Source organism: Gopherus flavomarginatus, chromosome 4, assembly GCF_025201925.1.
Source record: "Gopherus flavomarginatus isolate rGopFla2 chromosome 4, rGopFla2.mat.asm, whole genome shotgun sequence".
Taxonomy (NCBI): domain Eukaryota; kingdom Metazoa; phylum Chordata; order Testudines; family Testudinidae; genus Gopherus; species Gopherus flavomarginatus.
In genome coordinates this window covers 88733520-88751016 of record NC_066620.1, presented here as the reverse complement: position 1 = coordinate 88751016, position 17497 = coordinate 88733520, and the positions used below count along the sequence as shown (strand labels likewise).

The following is a 17497-nucleotide window of genomic DNA, read 5'->3' as shown; positions in this document are numbered from 1 at the left end:
AAGCTCATTAAAAACTATCTCTGCCCTACAAGGAGTCAGGAACACTTGACTGGTCTTGCTATTCTTGCAATCAAACAAGACATCACTTTGTCTTTGTCATACGATGACATTATTACTGATTTTGCAGCCAAAAAAGCCAGAAAGGTTGCATTTAATTAAAAACTAATCCTTGTTTCAATACCTCTTCATATAAATTTCCAATAAAATTTTGACACATTTAAAAAATTATATTATTTGCATCATTCTGTCAAATCAGAATTTTTTCTGTAGTGCTACTTTTTAGTGCTAGTCCATCAGCATGACCGTGTGCTTAATTAACTTAAACCGGTTTTAATAACATGCATGTGGCAAGTTTTCCAGTTCTATAAGCTTATATTTGTGTTGCTAAGAGCAAGACAGGCACAGGGGCACCAGTTTAATAATCCTGCCTAGGGCACCATAAATCCTAAGGATGGCCCTGCTTGTAGGTACAGAAAACAGGACCCCTCAGTCAGATCCATCTTGGAGCGTGGGGAGCCTAGACCCAAGTTCTGGGCCTCGCCTCATTTCCCCAGCCAGCTCCAAACTGACACTCCCTCCTCTAGCCTTTGTGTCTCTTCTGGACAAGGAGGCCACCTGATCTCTTTGTCCCCAACACCTTCAGTTGGCACCTTGCAGGGGAAACTGAGGCACCCACACAGTATTCAGAGAAAACATTAAGAACATTCCCACTTTGTCACAACAGGTGCAACAAAATATAATACCGTATATTGAAGCAGGCAAGTGCTGCTTCTGACTTTCGACTTTTAATTGACCATTGTAACCTTGTGGTGCCGACGTGTTGTAGCTTCATTTTATATTGGCTTACAGAGCGGGAGCCGGGGGGGGCAGGCACCACCATTTTGGGCACCACTAAAAATTATACAAACCTGCCGCCTATGATGAGTATCTATAATGAGAGAACCATTGAGACCTCCTGCAATTATATGCATAATTTCCCAAACATCATAACTAATGAATATGCTCCTACTTGATGTATCAGATCCTTTGTCTATGTACCATATGCTTCTTTACAGAGGCACATCTGCTTTTTGCAGCAAGCCATACCATACTGTTCCTAATCAGAAATGTCTTTTAAATATAGTACTTGTGCCTATTGCTCTAAAAAGGAGAATCCTTGGAGCATAACTTAGCCTCTCCGTTCTCCTCCCTTGCAAACTCTTACGCATGTTCTTAAAAAGTTAAACGTGAGTATTTGCAGGACCAGAGCCTACATGCATGTCCCCTTGTAATAGTTTGTACTAATTACATTTTTATATTATAATCCCAGGAACTGAGGGGAAATATCAGAGTGCACTGCAGGATCCGTCCCTTATTGCCTTTTGATACTGCTTCTGGACATTCAGTCTCACAATATAGGTAACTTACTTTTGAAATATTATTCTTTTAGTTGATGCATATAGTGATGTACAGAGAGAACAGTGTGGGGTGTGTGTGCGGGGATGTGTGTGAAAATAAATATTTTCTTGGTTTCTTGGGAGAACTGCAATCTTACTATAAAATATATATTGCAAAAGTATTGCCAACATCGGCTTTCTTCTATCAAATTGATAATGTGACATTAGAGAAGGAAATCTCACACTTTTCTGTTGCTCAGTAAAACAGTTGTCTTCCATGTGTTGTTTTGTGATACTGTGGGCCAGACTCACTGCCAGCATAAATAGGTGCAATTCCATTCACTTCCGTGGAGTTGCATCTTCTTACACTAATGGGGTATTTGGTCCTATAATCCAGCCCATTATGCAATCACTTGTAATTGCCAACACATTTTGGGATGGAAGAGGAAAGGCAGGATTAGGTTTGAGTAAGTAAGAAGCAGGAAATTTCTTAGATGGCTAAAGGAAAAGAAGGGAGGGATTAAAATAGCAAGTGAGACACAGAGAAAAAAGAGCTATGTGTGTGGCTAAACACCAACCACACTGTGATCTTCCGAAAGTAGAAACTACAGTTTAAAACCTTTAATTTGGGAAGGGGAGTGAGAGAGAGAAAGAGCCCTAAAGTATAAAGGTGATCCTTAAGGCCCAGCAAGTAAGAGGTCACAGAGAGAACCCAGGTCCACTGCCTATTTCATGGCCGATCTGTGATGGGGGCTATAAAAGCACAGGGGAAGCAGCCAGAATGGCTGCTCAGATGAGTTTGTGTCCTCTCCTCCTCCCCTTATTGAAAGCTGCAAAGACCTCTATTGTTTGTTAGTCGGTGCAAAGTGCTTGTTTTGAATTTTCCTGTTAATAAAAGTAGACATTTGGAAAGAACTTTAGGTTTACCAATAGTTTGGAGCTCTATTTTACCTTCCCTGGCTGGTGTATCTGCCTGTTGGCTTAGAATATATTTGAAAAGCCTATTTATTTTTGCTAACTCTGTTCAAAATATAGTCATTTTAAGTATTTTTTAAAAAAAACTTATTCAGGAAATTTCCAGGAGCCTGCTGAGGAAATTTTGTATAATGTAAGCTTTTGGTACGTGTAAGAGACCTGATCACTGTTTCTGTACCCTCTGAAATAATAATACATTTAGCTGCAGAATTGCAATGCAGAACAAAATAAATAATGCCATACAACTGATTGCTAAGCCTAACTTGTCTTAATGAGCTGGAACAGTGTTCAAACAGGGTATGAAAACTAAGGGTCCAATCCTGCAAACACTTACAAGCATGAGTAAATTTACACACATCAGTAGTCTCAGTCAGTTTTGGACTAGCAATATATGTAAAATCATTTATGTCAACAAGTGTTTGAGGATCAGATCAAATACTTTAAAAGAAAGTGTCTAGTTGAATTTACTAATGTTGAATCTGCTAAGCAAACTCTTACCAAACATCACTTGTTTTTATATTGCCATTAGAGTTTCTGCATCATTGGAATGGTTTGCATGTAGTTTTATTCTTAATTTGTTTATCATAAATTTTCTTGTTTAAATAAACTCCATTACTGTGGTTAATTGCAATTTAATACTATATTTGTTAATTTAAAAAGTATGTAGTTACTTTATGGTTATGATATTTCTACAAAAGTTGTGAAAATTCTAAGCGATTCCTTTTTAAGATTTCATTCTTGACATTGTTTAGATAATTACATAGTTCACAGACATTCTGAGAATTCACATTTTTCTAAGATGAATGAAAAAATGATTTTGTTTCTCCCTCCCCCTCAATAGGCACAGAAAGCTTTCAGAAGAAGTGGCACATGCTACTGATGATGTGAGTATGTCTAATAATGAAAGTATATTCAGAATCAGGACCAAATTAAATGATAATAGAAAAGAGACAAAAGATGTGGAAATGTCTAAAGCACTTCTAAATGAGAAAGGCAAGCCACTGTTTTTCTACCCGCTTTGTTTCTTCACATGCAAAATAATTTGGTTTGAGTAATGAGCATTGAAAACAAAATGTAAATTGTTGTAGTAGTTCTATTTCTAGTGACTAGTTCTGTGTCCTGCTAGCCAGGAGACCCATGCTGAGGAACAATTTCAAAGTTATATACAGTCCACCAACCTAGCAAATGACCGTTTCACTACTTATCATATCGATCGTCCATCAGGAAGCATCCCACTCCTGTGGCTTTGTGGGTGGAGCCTGAATAGAGTTTAACCACTCCCCCCCGCCCCAATTTGATCTGTGAGCATTTTTTCATCCCAAAGCATTTTAGCTCAACATGACTTATCAGCACAGCACAAAACAGTGTGCTTAATTCTGCTCTCAGTTACACTAATGTACAGCTGGCACTCCATTGCACCTAATTCTTCTCTCACTTACCCTGATCGCATGCCAGTGTAACTCCATTGACTTTGTTGAATTACGTTTGACTTACAGTGCTGTAAGTGAAATCAGAGAAAGGGTGTTATTCCCGCTTTACACTGGTGTAGCTGAGAGTAGAATATGGACCATAGTTTTTGTTTGGGTCCTAAATAAATAGAAGATCCTGATCATTGTTAAGACATCGGCAGATGAGTTATGGACATATTTAAATAACTGTTTAGGGTCCCAAAAGACACTTCCTTCCAGTGAAGACCTATGTTAAAATATCCTGGAACCGACATTGTCCCTTTAATGGAGTATGCTGGTTTTTTTAGTGGAAAAGTAAAAGTGATCTAGGCAGATATTTATGGAACAGTGAAACAGATCGAGTGAGCAGCAGAACTCCAGAGCTCCTCTAGAGAAACTAGGATGTGTGCTCTATTGTGCGGTATGTTCTCAGACATGTTGTTAAGAATACCACAAGTGTTAAATTACTACATATAATATTCGTTAACCAAAGGTCAGTCATGTCCTCTACCAGCAATGCATTCCCATAACAGGCTGGAAGTGTTTACCTGAAACAACCCACCCTGCTGACAGATGTTGATCCTTCTGGGAAAAGCATCATCAGAGGTTTTCTGAATCAGTGGCCTGGTCTACACTGGAGGCAGGAGGGGGGATCAGTCTAAGATATGCAACTTCAGCTACGAGAATAGCGTAGCTGAAGTCGACATATCTTAGATTGACTTACTTCACGTCCTCGCGGCACGGGATCGACGGCTGCTGCTCCCCCATCGACTCCACTTCCGCCTCTCGCCCTGGTGGAGTTCCAGAGTCGACAGGGAGCACGTTCGGGGATCGATGTATCGCATCTAGACGAAACGCAATACATCGATCCCCGATATATGGATCACTACTCGCCGATCCGGTGGGTCATGTAGACATACCCAGAGACTAGCTCATTAGCAAGTGATTTCATAGAATCATAGATTAGGGTTGAAAGAGATCTCAGGAGGTCACCTAGTCCAACCCCTTGCTCAAAGCAGGACCAACCCCAATTAAATCATCCAGCCAGGGATTTGTCAAGCCAGGCCTTAAAAACATCTAAGAATGGAGATTCCATCACCTCCCTAGGTAACCCATTCCAGTGCTTCACCACCCTCCTTGTAAAATAGTTTTTCCTAATATCCAACCTAGACCTCGTCCACTGCAACTTGAGACGATTGCTCCTTCTTCTGTCATCTGCTGCTGCATCTTGGCTTTTGATGAACTTTATGGTGCTGGTAGTCTGGGGCCTGGGTTCATCTGGTGCAGCCATGGAGGGAATCAGGCCTTGTCTCTGTTTGTAATATTTAGACTGCTCCAGACTTCCAGCTCTCCTGTCAAGCTGCTTGTGCTCATTCTAACTATTTTTTAAAATGTCAGACCCTTTTCGTTTTTATTATTACAACATAGCTTGTGGATCAGGATGAAAATATGATATCCAAAGAGTTGGCACAATCACCTACAAAATGTTATATTCAGGCATGTTGAAGTGCCTGTCTTAAATCCATGAGAGTAAGGAGAATGAGAATTGATGACATTCCAGTATTAATTGATGCCCTTACCAAGAAATAAAAATTGAAAAGTTGTGAGCTGAAGATGGAGTGTTTATTCAGGTTTTAGCCTTAATTTTCTTAGCTGCTATAGTTTTCAGTCAGATGCTCTGTGTTCAGGGCCAGTACAAGGATATTTTGCGCCCTAGGCGAAACTTCCATCTTGCGCCCCCCCCTCCCCCCCAAAATCACATACATTATGCACAATATGCGGTCACGAAATTGTGCCCCAGACCTTTTTTTTTTTTTATCTGCCATGAGGCTGCATCAACTGTAAACGAAAAAAAATGAAATTTTATTCCTATCAGTCCTTTTTCTTGTTCACTATTAAAAGTAAAGGATAGAGAATGCATGTCACTTACTATAATTAACTATTTGAATTTCATCAACTGTTTGACGTAAATATTGATTAAGAGATCAAGATGACTTTCCCTTAAAATTAAGCAATGTTGATTGTAATCAGAAATACACCTTTTTTAGTCACGTATACGTCCTTCCTTCATATCAAAATCTGACTGGGAGTGCTGCGGAACCCATTCTGCCTAACTAGCTATGCACCTCCAAATGATTAAAAACATCAAATGGTACAAACTCAATTTGAATGAAAAATTCCATTTTCTAACTAAATAGGTCACACACACTCAAATGGTTGCCAAGTGCTCTCTGTGGTGGTATGTTCATCTGCTCTAAATGCCTACTAACTTCCCTGTGAAAATAATCTTTGATTTTGATCCAATGAAAGCAGGATGGAAAAGCTTCCCCCCCCCCCCCGAAGACCTAAGACATGATGGCTAGATGACATAAACAGACACCTGTCCCTCACAGGCACTACCTCATAACATGCCAATTGTGCTCAGGACAGAACATCACAGAGGAATATTATGCATTCAGTGGTCTCTACACTGGCCAAGCAACAGCACGACAACTAACCTAACCAGTCCTTCCAACTTTTTTGACTGCTTCTTGGGCACTGGTGAGGGGTAACAGTGCCAGACTCAGCCCGGTGATGGGTACAGTACAAGTCCACAAACTGAGGCAAGGTGCTGGTCCTAGAGTCCTGCTGAGACTGCTGTCCTGCACCAAGTGGAGCACAGCCTCCATGAGGAGAGAACTCAAATAAATATCACGCTCCTTCTGCATGATTCCCCCAAGCACTTCTTCAGGCAGCTGCTATGGGGATCACTCACAGGCTTAGGCCTACCTGTTGCAGGCAAAACATAGCAGCAGGGCTTAAAACTCAGACAGGGCTGCCCAGAGGATTCAGAGGGCTTTGGGCAAAGCAAAATTGGGGGCCCCTTCCATAAAACATTTGCAATACTATAGTAACATGTATTAGGAAAAGTAAAAAATAACTTGTGAAATACATTCAAAAATTAACTTGTAATAATTTGAAAATACACTAAATACATTATTTAAAAACATTAAAAGCTGTAATGGTCTGTATACATTTGCAATTACATAATGGGCAGATGATGGGTGATTGTGATGGTTGGTACCAATGGGCTGTCGCTGACTGGGGGTGGTGCTGTTGTTGCCCAGGGCTGGGTGGGGAGCTGGGCTCTGGGTTCAGGGGTGCCCAGCTCACAGGGGCTGGGCTCAGGGATGTGGGGAGATGGGGTCAGGATGGTGTCCAGCTCAGAGGGGCTGGGCTCGGAGCTGGGGGTCAGGGCTGTGGGGGGGATGGGGTCAAGGGGGGTGCCTGGGGGCGCTGGGGCAGCTCAGCTCTGCAGGCTGCTGTTCTCTCGAGCCACCCACATACAAGGGGAGCAGGAGCAGGGACCAGCCAAGGACCAAGGAGGCAGGAGCACAGGCGCCTGAGGCCGAGCTGTGGGGAAGCACTTGCTTACCTTGCCCAGCACATTAGCGTCAGGGTCTTCTTTCTTCCTCCACTCCACCAGACCACCGCTGAGGCTCTTTTCTTCTGCTGCCCCTCGCTGGGGCTGATGTGGAGGCTGAGCCAGGGGGCAGCCCCAGCTTTCCTCCAGAAGCCCTTGTGTCGCGCCGTCACAGGGCTCCTACCACGTGCGCTAAGCAGAGCTGCGCAGCTCTGCCCAGCCGCCGCTCCCCCCCCATGAGAAAATTGCATAGGCTGGAGCCCCTGCTCTGGGAGGGAGAGGGATTCTGGTTTCTGAGCCTCTGCTAGCAGCCCAGGGATTCCCCTGGGTCAGCACGCCGCCGGCAGCCTGAACCTCTGGGCAGTCGCAGCGGCGCCCTGACCTAGGGGACCCCCTGGGCTGCCGGCTGCCGCGGCGGTGCCCTGATCCGGGGGACCCCCTGGGCTGCTGGCTGCCGCGGCGGTGCCCTGACCCAGTGGGCCCCTGGCCTACCGGCTGCCGCGGCGGTGCGCGCTGACCCAGGGTCAGTGCGCCTCCGCGGCAGCCGGCAGCACAGGGTTTCCCTGGGCCAGGGGATCCCCTGGGCTGCCGGCTGCCGCGGCAGCGCCCTGACCCGGGGGACCCCCGGGCTGTCGGCTGCCGCGGCGGCGCCCTGACCCGGGGGACCCCCGGGCTGTCGGCTGCCGCGGCGGCGCCCTGACCCGGGGGACCCCCGGGCTGTCGGCTGCCGCGGCGGCGCCCTGACCCGGGGGACCCCCGGGCTGTCGGCTGCCGCGGCGGCGCCCTCACCCGGGGGACCCCCTGGGCTGCCGGCTGCCGCGGCGGCGCGCTCACCCGGGGGACCCCCTGGGCTGCCGGCTGCCGCGGCGGCGCGCTCACCCGGGGGACACCCTGGGATGCCGGCTGCCACGGTGGCGCCCTGACCCAGGAGGCCACTGGCCTGCCAGCTGCCGCGGCGTTGCGCGCTGACCCAGGGTCAGTGCGCCTCCGCGGCAGCCAGCAGCACGGGGTTTCCCTGGGCCAGGGGATCCCTTGGGCTGCGGGCTGCCGCAGCGGCGCCCTGACCCGGGGGAACCCCTGGGCTGCGGGCTGCCGCGGCGGCGCCCTGACCCGGTCAACCATTTAAAAAAAAATGGGGGGGCTCTTTTTGGCTCCCCCAAATCTCGGCGCCCTAGGCAACCGCCTAGTTCGCCTAAATGGTTGCACCGGCCCTGTCTGTGTTGTTTACATAGTATATAAGTGTGGAGCCAAATTTCCTTTTGTTAGGGTAGTGCTTAGAATGCAACTGAAAAGTTTCCAAACTATCACATGCATTTAAATCTTCCTAATTATTAGCTGTACTAGATGGTCCCCAATGGCCTAGAATGGACTCGTAGATTAACACAATTAGGAAGCTAATGATATATATGAAGAATTGTCTAGAAAGAATAAATATGTTTGGAAATAAATAATTCCAAGAACATAATTGTGTAGATAGTACTGTTGCTGCCATCACTTACATATGGTACTGTAGAATGTGATGCCCATTTATGAGCTATTAGGCTTTACTGTGTCAAGAAAACCTATGTAGATAATTTTGGATAATTGGTGGATTTTATGACAGGCTATTTTATAACAATTTACTTATATCAAGGCCAAGGTTTTAGTTCATATAATGGATCACTGACTTTATAAACTCCAGTGGGCCAAACTGTTCTTATACTTAAAAATCCTTATGAAAGATCACAGGAACAGGGTTATATGCAGGGGCCCGGTTTTAAAATGAAACTTCTGAGAAGCTGTGTTTTGTCTTCATAAAGGACTTTGTCAGCTTGAATTTTTTTTATTTTAAAATTTACTGATTCTAAACACTCCGGTTTCTGATCGCACATCCTTAAAATCATAAAGTATTAGGGTTGGAAGAGACCTCAGGAGGTCATCTAGTCCAATCCTCTGCTCAAAGCAGGACCAACACCAACTAAATACCGTGTCTTGACATTTTTTATAAGTTTTTTTGTTTGTTTGTTTTTTAAAGAAAATTTGGATTTTCTGCTTCCTTGTTGATGTTCATAGGAGATTTTTCAGCTAAAGAGACAGTGAATATAAGGAGTAAATATAATTGACTATACGCAATTGACTGTCAACTGCACAAAGTAAACAAATCTGAAAAAAATGTTTTTCATCAACTTCTTTCAATTCTAGTAATCTAGGCATTACGTGTAACTGGAGTAGTTATACAGTTTTTCAGACAGAAACATGATTTTTATTTTTTTTTGAGTTGATGATGCCTTTTTAATTGCAGCCCAAATACCTTTTTTTTTGGAAATGATTTAGCCATATATTTCTAACTTAAATGAGTTTGGGCAAGACAGGGAAGACAGTCCTTGCTCCTGATATAGGTACTGAGTTGAATAGTTCTCTTGTTTAAATTGATCGGCTGTAATTATGACTGCCTTTCAGGACTTTTTGCTTATCTCTAATGATCCTGAAGGTATAGGTTACAGGTAAGGGCAAAAGTCCTAGCTAGACTTCAAACTCAGTTGTTCTGAGGATACTCAGGTGATTAGAGCGTCACAGGAGTTAATACTCCTGGGTTCTATTCCCTGCTCTGTTATTGATGCATTGTGTGATCTTGAGCATGTCATTTAACCTCAGTTTCCCCATCTGCTAAAAGGGTATAATAGTATCTACCACACAAGGATGTTGTAAGGCTTATTGTGTGTAGTGTAAACTTATTATAGATACAATGATGAGGTACTCAGTGCAGAATATGATTATTTATTGCATATCCCTCCCTGTATGGCCCTGTCAACACTGGCACTAGAAACACATTAGCGAGAACCATATTGATTCATGGATCTTGCTAGCAAGAGGCTAGCAGTGTTTCCTAGACCATGGTAGATAGGGCCTAATCATGTTATAAAATATTTTACAAAATTGTGCTTATAGCATGGTTAGGCACCTGTGTACGCTCTTCTCATTAGAGTACAAATACAGGTGTGTTGGGGGACCAAGTCACAAGACAATTCCCCTACATAGTTTGGTCTTACAGATGGGATCTAACTATGTTTTGACCATGTCCCTGAACTGTGCTAGATCTTTAGATATGTCGTGATTCTGTCCTGTCTGTGCTACAAGACTGAGCTGTGCTTTAACCATGCCAAGTGGGACAGTTCCATTGTAACCCGGTCCCAACAGATATATCTATAGCGGTAGGTGGACCCTTGCTACCTACCTGTCAAGAACTGTGTTGAATAAGGTTTTGCTTAACACAGACTGAACTGTAATATAGGCAGTGCTGAAACATGTCCAAAATAACCTTGGATTTGGGAAGGAGGTAAGGGGGGTTGAGACTGTTCAGAGAAGAGTAAAATTCAAGTCACATCCATCCTGTTTATTTAAGGATTCTTATCATTAAATCTGGAAAAGAGGCGAGTGATCTGTTTTACAGTCTTGTACGTCTTGTCTTCAGAGTCGTCATTTCAAATCCAAAGTCTAAAAAGGGTTTAGGTTTTTATTGGCTAGTCAGCACAGTATTTCTTTTCAATTTCTGAGCTAATTCAAGATTTTAAAGCCTTAGATTGCATCTATAAATAAAATCATTTTCATATGGAGAATCTGGCTATTGCATCAGGGCTCCAGGGTGACTGTCTATAAGGTATTTTCTTGTTTAATTTCTAATTTAATTCAAATCTGTTGGTTTGTGAGATTTGAAAGAGCATATGTCTGGGTTTTCAGATTTTCTCATTCAACATTTGCTTGGCAAGGCTGCTTCTTTGTTTTCATGTGGTAAGCCTAACTGTTCAACTGAACAGTAACAACGACTTTTCTTGAAGCTGGTGGTGTGGGGATGCTAGTTGCTTATTGTGGACTCTCTTTAATAGAAGTTCTCCATCTGTTTGAGTTTTGGAAGGATGTGGGTATTGGCTGTACACAAGGTTGACCTAACTGGGGAACAGATCAACACAATGAGCAGCCCCAAAATTGTACAGTTGCATGGGTGAAGGGGAGTTTCTATAAATGAGGCCATTACCTTATGCATTCTGCGCTTCTTATCCTCTGCTTGTCCCTGTCTCTCACTGGGGATGTTCTGCTTGTGGGAGTGATTAGTGCATTGGGTCTGCAGAGAGGAGAGAGCAACTGGTACTCCTGAGGGATTACTACGCAAGCGCAGAATTAATGTCCCTCACAGATTTTTTTCCCCTGCAGAATAATTGATTCTGATGGGGCGGTGAAGGGAAACTGCAATTACACCTTTCACCCACCAGTGGCTGATGTGGTGCCAGCAGAGACGGCAGCTGGCTCACGGACTGGAGCAGCCAGCTACAGAGAGGGAGGGGGCAGAGGCTATCTTTCTCACAGTGCCCTCTGTGCAGGGCCAGGTGAGGAATGCGATACAGCAGAGACAGACGGAACAGGGCTCACAGGGATGCTGAGGGGTAACAGACTGGGTTTCAGAAGGGTTAGTGGGGGGAACAGATGGGGGCAGGGACACAGGAGCTAATGGGGTGACATTATTGAGCCAGGGGCTGAATGGAAGTGGGGGTACAGTGCCACATGGAGGAGGGGAAGTGCAGGGACATATGGAGACAGGGGAGCTGTGCCTAGTTAATAGGGAGTAGAGGTGCAGGGGGACAGGGACAGCCATGCCTGGCTGAATGGGAAGTGGGGGTGCAGGGACGCACGGGCAGAGGTGCCTGACTGAATGGGAGAGGCTAGGGGTCAGACAGGGTCTGCATGGAGGAAGGCTCCACAAATCCCTAATAATCCCTTTCCTCCTCCTCCTCCTTCCCCCAAAGAAAACACCTGTTCCATACTTCTCCCACCTACACCCAAAATCCTCCAAGTTCAGTCCCAGTCTCCTTCTCAGCAATTACTTCCTCTCCCTCAGCTCCTCTGTTGGGAAGAATACAGCACAAATAAATCCTGAACTTGGTTGTCATGCTAAGTTGATGTTGTTTCCATATCCGTTGTAAACGGCCCCTGGCAGATGCTGCAATGCCAATCCAATGGAGAACCTCTGTGTGAGAATTGGAGGAGCTGGTAAATATAGAACCAAGATAACAAAAGCTGGAAACTGATTTGACGGTTTCGTTGTTCAAAGAGATTGGAGTCATAGGTGGACTTGGTCCTAGGTTTTGCGGTTTTGTCTTTGACCGAGAAACAAGGAGACCAATCTTCACTAACTCCTCCTGCATATGCTGGAGTGCCTCATGAAACCTGTCAGGGCTCTGTACTAAAAGAACAATGTCATCAGCGTAGTCAAGGTCTGTGAGCGAGAGATCACTGATCTCAATGCCTATGGATCTGGCGGAATGCTGCATTATGAAATCCATTGCCCGACAAAAGAGTGCAGAGGCCAGAATGCAACCCTGCCTAACACCAGATACTGATTTAAAAGGCACTGACATCCGTCTCCCCAGACGAATACGGGCAGTGGTTCCATTATGCAGCTCTCTAATCAAGTCCAGCAGAGTGGTAGGGACATCTATGCCCTTTAAGGCCTTCCATAATACAACACTGTCTACTGAATCAAATGCAGCCTTAAGATCAGCATATGCTACATGCAGGGGCTTCCTGAACTTCCAGTGTATCTCTGACAACAATCGAAGGGCCAAAATGGCATCTAATGTGGACTTGTTCCTTGTAAAGTCTAACTGTTGGGGACGCCACTTCCGATGTAGCAAAGGCTCCAGGCGTGCCAGCAAAACATGCACAAACACCTTCCCTGGAATGGAGAGCAAGGTGATCGGCCTGTAGCTCTTACATTCGCTGCGCAGTCCCTTGCCCTTATAGAGTGAGATCACAATACCATCCTTCCAGGTGGGTGGCAGGGTTCCAGTTCTCCACACCAGACGAAAAATGGCCAGAAGCGCAGTAACACGACCCTTTTCCTGGTCTGCCAGCACTGACTTCATGCAGTATGACCCGAGCTGTTGAGTCTTTCTCAGCGACTTCCTTCACCTCCCGTAGCTAGGTGCAGCTACTACCCTGCATCTTCACCGTCTGTGTTAGCCATCATTTTCAGGGTTCACGCTGGATCTGTCCACTTTGCATAATGCCTAAGGTGATATTTCAGACAAGTCTTCATCGCTGATGGCATAGGTCCAACGAGCAATCCCCTACTTCAGATGTTACACCCCCTCCACCATAATGAGGTACAGGTCGGACTGAGGGGGCGGGGATCTGTATCCTTCCCATACTGTTGAACGGCTGTGAAACATGGACACTATGCTGCACAGACTGGACAAAGCTGGAAGCTTTCCACAGAAAATGTGAATGTCGTATACTGGGCATAAAGTGGAATGACTTCATTTGTAATGCAGATGTTTTATGGTTGTTTGGGTCTACAGATTACTGGGGCCATTGTCTGCAAGCGGTACCTTACACTTTTCAGACATGTCCACAAGGATGCCACAAGACATTCCAGTGAACATCTTTCTCCGGGTGGCTTGTAACATCTGGGATAAAATTCCACCAATCGAGGGGTGGAGGCAGCCCAGAGGCAGACTCCATATTACATGGGTCCATCAAGTCTGTTCCGATGTTGGATTCTCAGGCCTTCAGGCCTCTGCGGTTGGGAAGAACGGACCAAATGTTTCCTACGGCCGCCTGTTTGGCTAAGCATTGAAGAAAAAGAAGTTCCTCCATTACCCCGATACCCCCACGCCTTTGCACTGCTTCTGAGGGTTGTAGGAAATATGCTTCTATATTGTTGTTTAAATGAATTATTACTCAAAGTTCTGTATGAATATGCCTAATAAGGAATCTTTGTCAGAAAAAGATTTTAAAAAGACATATTTGCTGAAACTTATTTTGAAATAAACGACCAAAATAATTGAAACTGGCATGATTATATTGTGTTATTTTGGCAAATAAAATATGCAGAATTTTAAAATATTGGGTGCAGAATTTAATTTTTTTGGCACAGAATTCCCCCAGGAGTGAACTGGCTGCCTGTTTTTCTCTGTTAAACAACTTTTAAAACCTCTTCGTTTTTGGGATGGTCACGAGAAGATGGTTGGTGAGAGAGAGCCTTTCTTCCAGTAACAAAGATGATGCAGAGGGACTCCTATTGTTTTTTGGGAATCGTACTGAGTGAATGTAAATTTTCAGCCCAATAGGATCCTTCTCTTCCTAGGTGACAACTCTGTTATGGGTCTGTCAGACCCAGAGACTTCATCTTTGGTCCTCACATCTCATTTAAATTTCTTTCCTTGGTTCTCTGAATTTTATTTAGCCAGAACTCCTCACATTGGGGTGTCAGGGACAGACTGAGAATATTTATGATTAAGGCTATGATTTAGTCATGGAACTCACGGCAATCACGGATTCCGTGACTTTACTGGACCTCTGTGACTTCTTCAGCTGTCAGCAGCTGAAGCTGGGGCTATACTCCCTACATAGCCTTGCTGTGGGGGCCGGTGCCATATGCCTGTGGCTCGTGGGGCCCATGCGCCCTTGCCCCATGGTGGGGGCTGCGGCTCTACACCTCTGCCAAGGCTTGTACAGTTATTTTTAGTAAAAGTCACGGTCTCCGTGGATTTTTGTTTGTTGCCTGTGACCTGTCTGTGACTTTTACTAAAAATAACCGTGACAAAATCTTAGCCTTATTTATGATGTATCCTGACATCATTTCCATGAGCCTAATTGCCATAATGGCATTTGGACTGGGAGGAGTCTATGACTGCCACTAGAAGAGGAAGCACTCATGGATGGCTGTATAATACAACTGTAGGTATTTCATGGCCACTACTGACAGGGAAATTGCTCCATCTGGATAGGGAGTAACCTCCATGGTTGTGTATCTAGAGAAACCTGCAGAGCTTTTGTAGGCCAGCAGCAATGGAAGCTATCTTAAGCCATACTAAGCCCCTAAAGAAGGAAGGTTACCATACATTCCCCTATCAAAACCTCTGCCCACAAACACTTTTTTCCTTTCTATGCTAAACAAGTGAGATTTTTCTCTCTCATTACTTATCTTGGAAGGAAACTGGTCTGGAAATAGATTCCATTTCATAAAGCCACTGCCTCACCTCACACTCCTGACTTTCACTCCACAATCTGTTGGTTTCTTTTTCTGTAATAACCCCACCTTTCTGCCCTCTCCATTTGTCAGGTACACCAGTTGCCACTGATTTATATCTCCACCACCATTTATATCTCCTCTCAATTTGCCCAGTATATTGGCCAGCCTAGGCCAGTTGACTCTGCAGCAGGGGTCGGCAACCTTTTAGAAGTGGTGTGCCGAGTCTTCATTTATTCACTCTAATTGAAGGTTTCGCGTGCCAGTAATACAATTTAACGTTTTCCGAAGGTCTCTTTCTATAAGTCTGTGATATATAACTAAACTATTGTTGTATGTAAAGTAAATAAGGTTTTTAAAATGTTTAAGAAGCTTCATTTAAAATTAAATTAAAATGCAGAGCCCCCCAGACTGGTGGCCAGGACCTGGGCAGCGTGAGTGCCACTGAAAATGAGCTCGCGTGCTGCCTTTGGCACACGGGCCATAGGTTGCCTACCCCTGCTCTACAGGGTGAGTTTTGGTGTAGGTAAATCAGCAATGGTGCACCAACTCTTGTCTTCCTTGAGGAAGCAGTACTCCTTGTAAATTCAACATAAGAAATTCATGCATCTGCAGTATTGTTGTCTCTGATGTATTAGCCACCTGAGTGCTGGGCATATTATTATGCAGAGACATTGGTTCAACAATAAAGCCCATCATTCAGAGTATTGGGAACACACTCAGCCACTGGTTTGAGTTGTTATTTGAAAGGAATTAGTGTTACCCTTCCAAGTTAGTTTTCTGATTCTTTGTTATTGGAAACATAGTAGACTTTTCTTCTGCACTCCCAGTAAAATATAATAAAATCTGAGATAGCTATGAAACTCCTTGGCATTGGATGAGTTGTCATTAAAAATATTTTATGTGCCATCTCTTGAGCTGTTGGGGGGAAATACTGTAAATCTTTGCGATTTTACTTTATTTTTGTCTGCAGTTGAAAACACATTTGAGGAGAACAGAAAAGCACTCCAGGATTTGAGTTATTGTGTAACTCATGCCAAGGTGCTGTGATTGCATTCTGCTTAAGCTTTAAAGAGCCACTGACACCTGCAAAAACTACTACATAATACATTTAGAAATTGCATTTTACTCAAGTCTCATTGAACGCCAGCAATTTTACTATGTCCCTTTTCTCCACTGTGGATTACCATGATATTTCTGTGTAATTTGCGTCTGCAGTTCAATTGTGGGCACAAAAATATGAGTAAATAATCAAGTCCAGAAATGGCATTTTGCATATATGTCTTCTATATGAATCAGAGTACCACCTGCAGTTAAAATAGTTAGGATGGCAACTACAAAAGTTATTGATTCTTATTATTTAAGATAGAGCTGGTTGAACTGTAGGGCGGGGGGAAAGTCCTCAGAACATTTTCCTGTGTAAGTTTTGAACAGTTAAAATTTTCTGACTGGCTCAACTCCTGGATCTAAACTGATTGCTGGCAACAGTCATAAAGAAAATTATTGCTCTTAATTATTGTTATTTGTATAGTGGTAGACTCTAGGAACCCCACTCATGGACCAATACCCCATTATACAAGGTGCTGTACTTTAAACACAGAACAAAAAGATTTCTCCTGCCCAAGAGAGTACACAATCTAAGTAAGAGTTTACAATCTAAGGAATTAACTGCATTATGGAGATTTTGTGCTTTTTCTCTGACACATCAAGAATTGGTGAATGTTGGAAACAGGATATAAGGGCAAGTCTACAATTACAATGCTGTGGCACGGCTGCGCTTCTGCAGTGCTTCAGCGAAAACGCAACATATGCAGACAAGAGCCTCTCCCATTGTCGTAGGTACTCCACTTTCCCGAGAAGCGGTAGCTATGTCAACAGGAGAAGTCTCCCATTGATATAGCACTGTCTGCACCAGGGGTTAGGTTGGTATAACAACATCGTTCAAGGTGTGAGTCGGGTAGTATCAACATAAATTCCTAATGAAAACCAAGTCTGGGACTAGGTGGTCTTTTCTAGTATGATAATTTTTAAATTCATGCTGTATGTTGAAACTTTAAGCACCGTAAACATTTCTTGAGACAAGGTGGGTGAGGTGCTTTTATTCTGTTGGTGAGAGAGACAAGCTTTTGAGATAACACAGAGCTCTTCTTCAGGTCTGGGAAAGGTACTCAGAGTGTCACAGCTAAGTACAAGGTGGAACAGATTGTTGAGCATAAGTAGTTAACACATTGTAAGGGCTTGTCTACATCACAAAGTTGCAGCGCTGGTGAGGGGGTTACAGCGCTGCAAC

The 17497-nt window shown here is 44.1% G+C and overlaps 1 protein-coding gene across 7 annotated transcripts in view; it reads left to right on the top strand.

The window, feature by feature from the left end:
- Positions 1-17497, top strand: part of KIF25 (kinesin family member 25) — a 90485-nt gene that overhangs the window by 32701 nt on the left and 40287 nt on the right. For all 7 annotated transcript variants that reach the window (XM_050949091.1, XM_050949090.1, XM_050949089.1 and 4 more), the window contains 2 exons: positions 1310-1398; positions 3193-3235. In XM_050949091.1, the coding sequence (XP_050805048.1) occupies positions 1310-1398; positions 3193-3235 (132 nt within the window). The remainder of the gene's footprint in view (positions 1-1309; positions 1399-3192; positions 3236-17497) is intronic.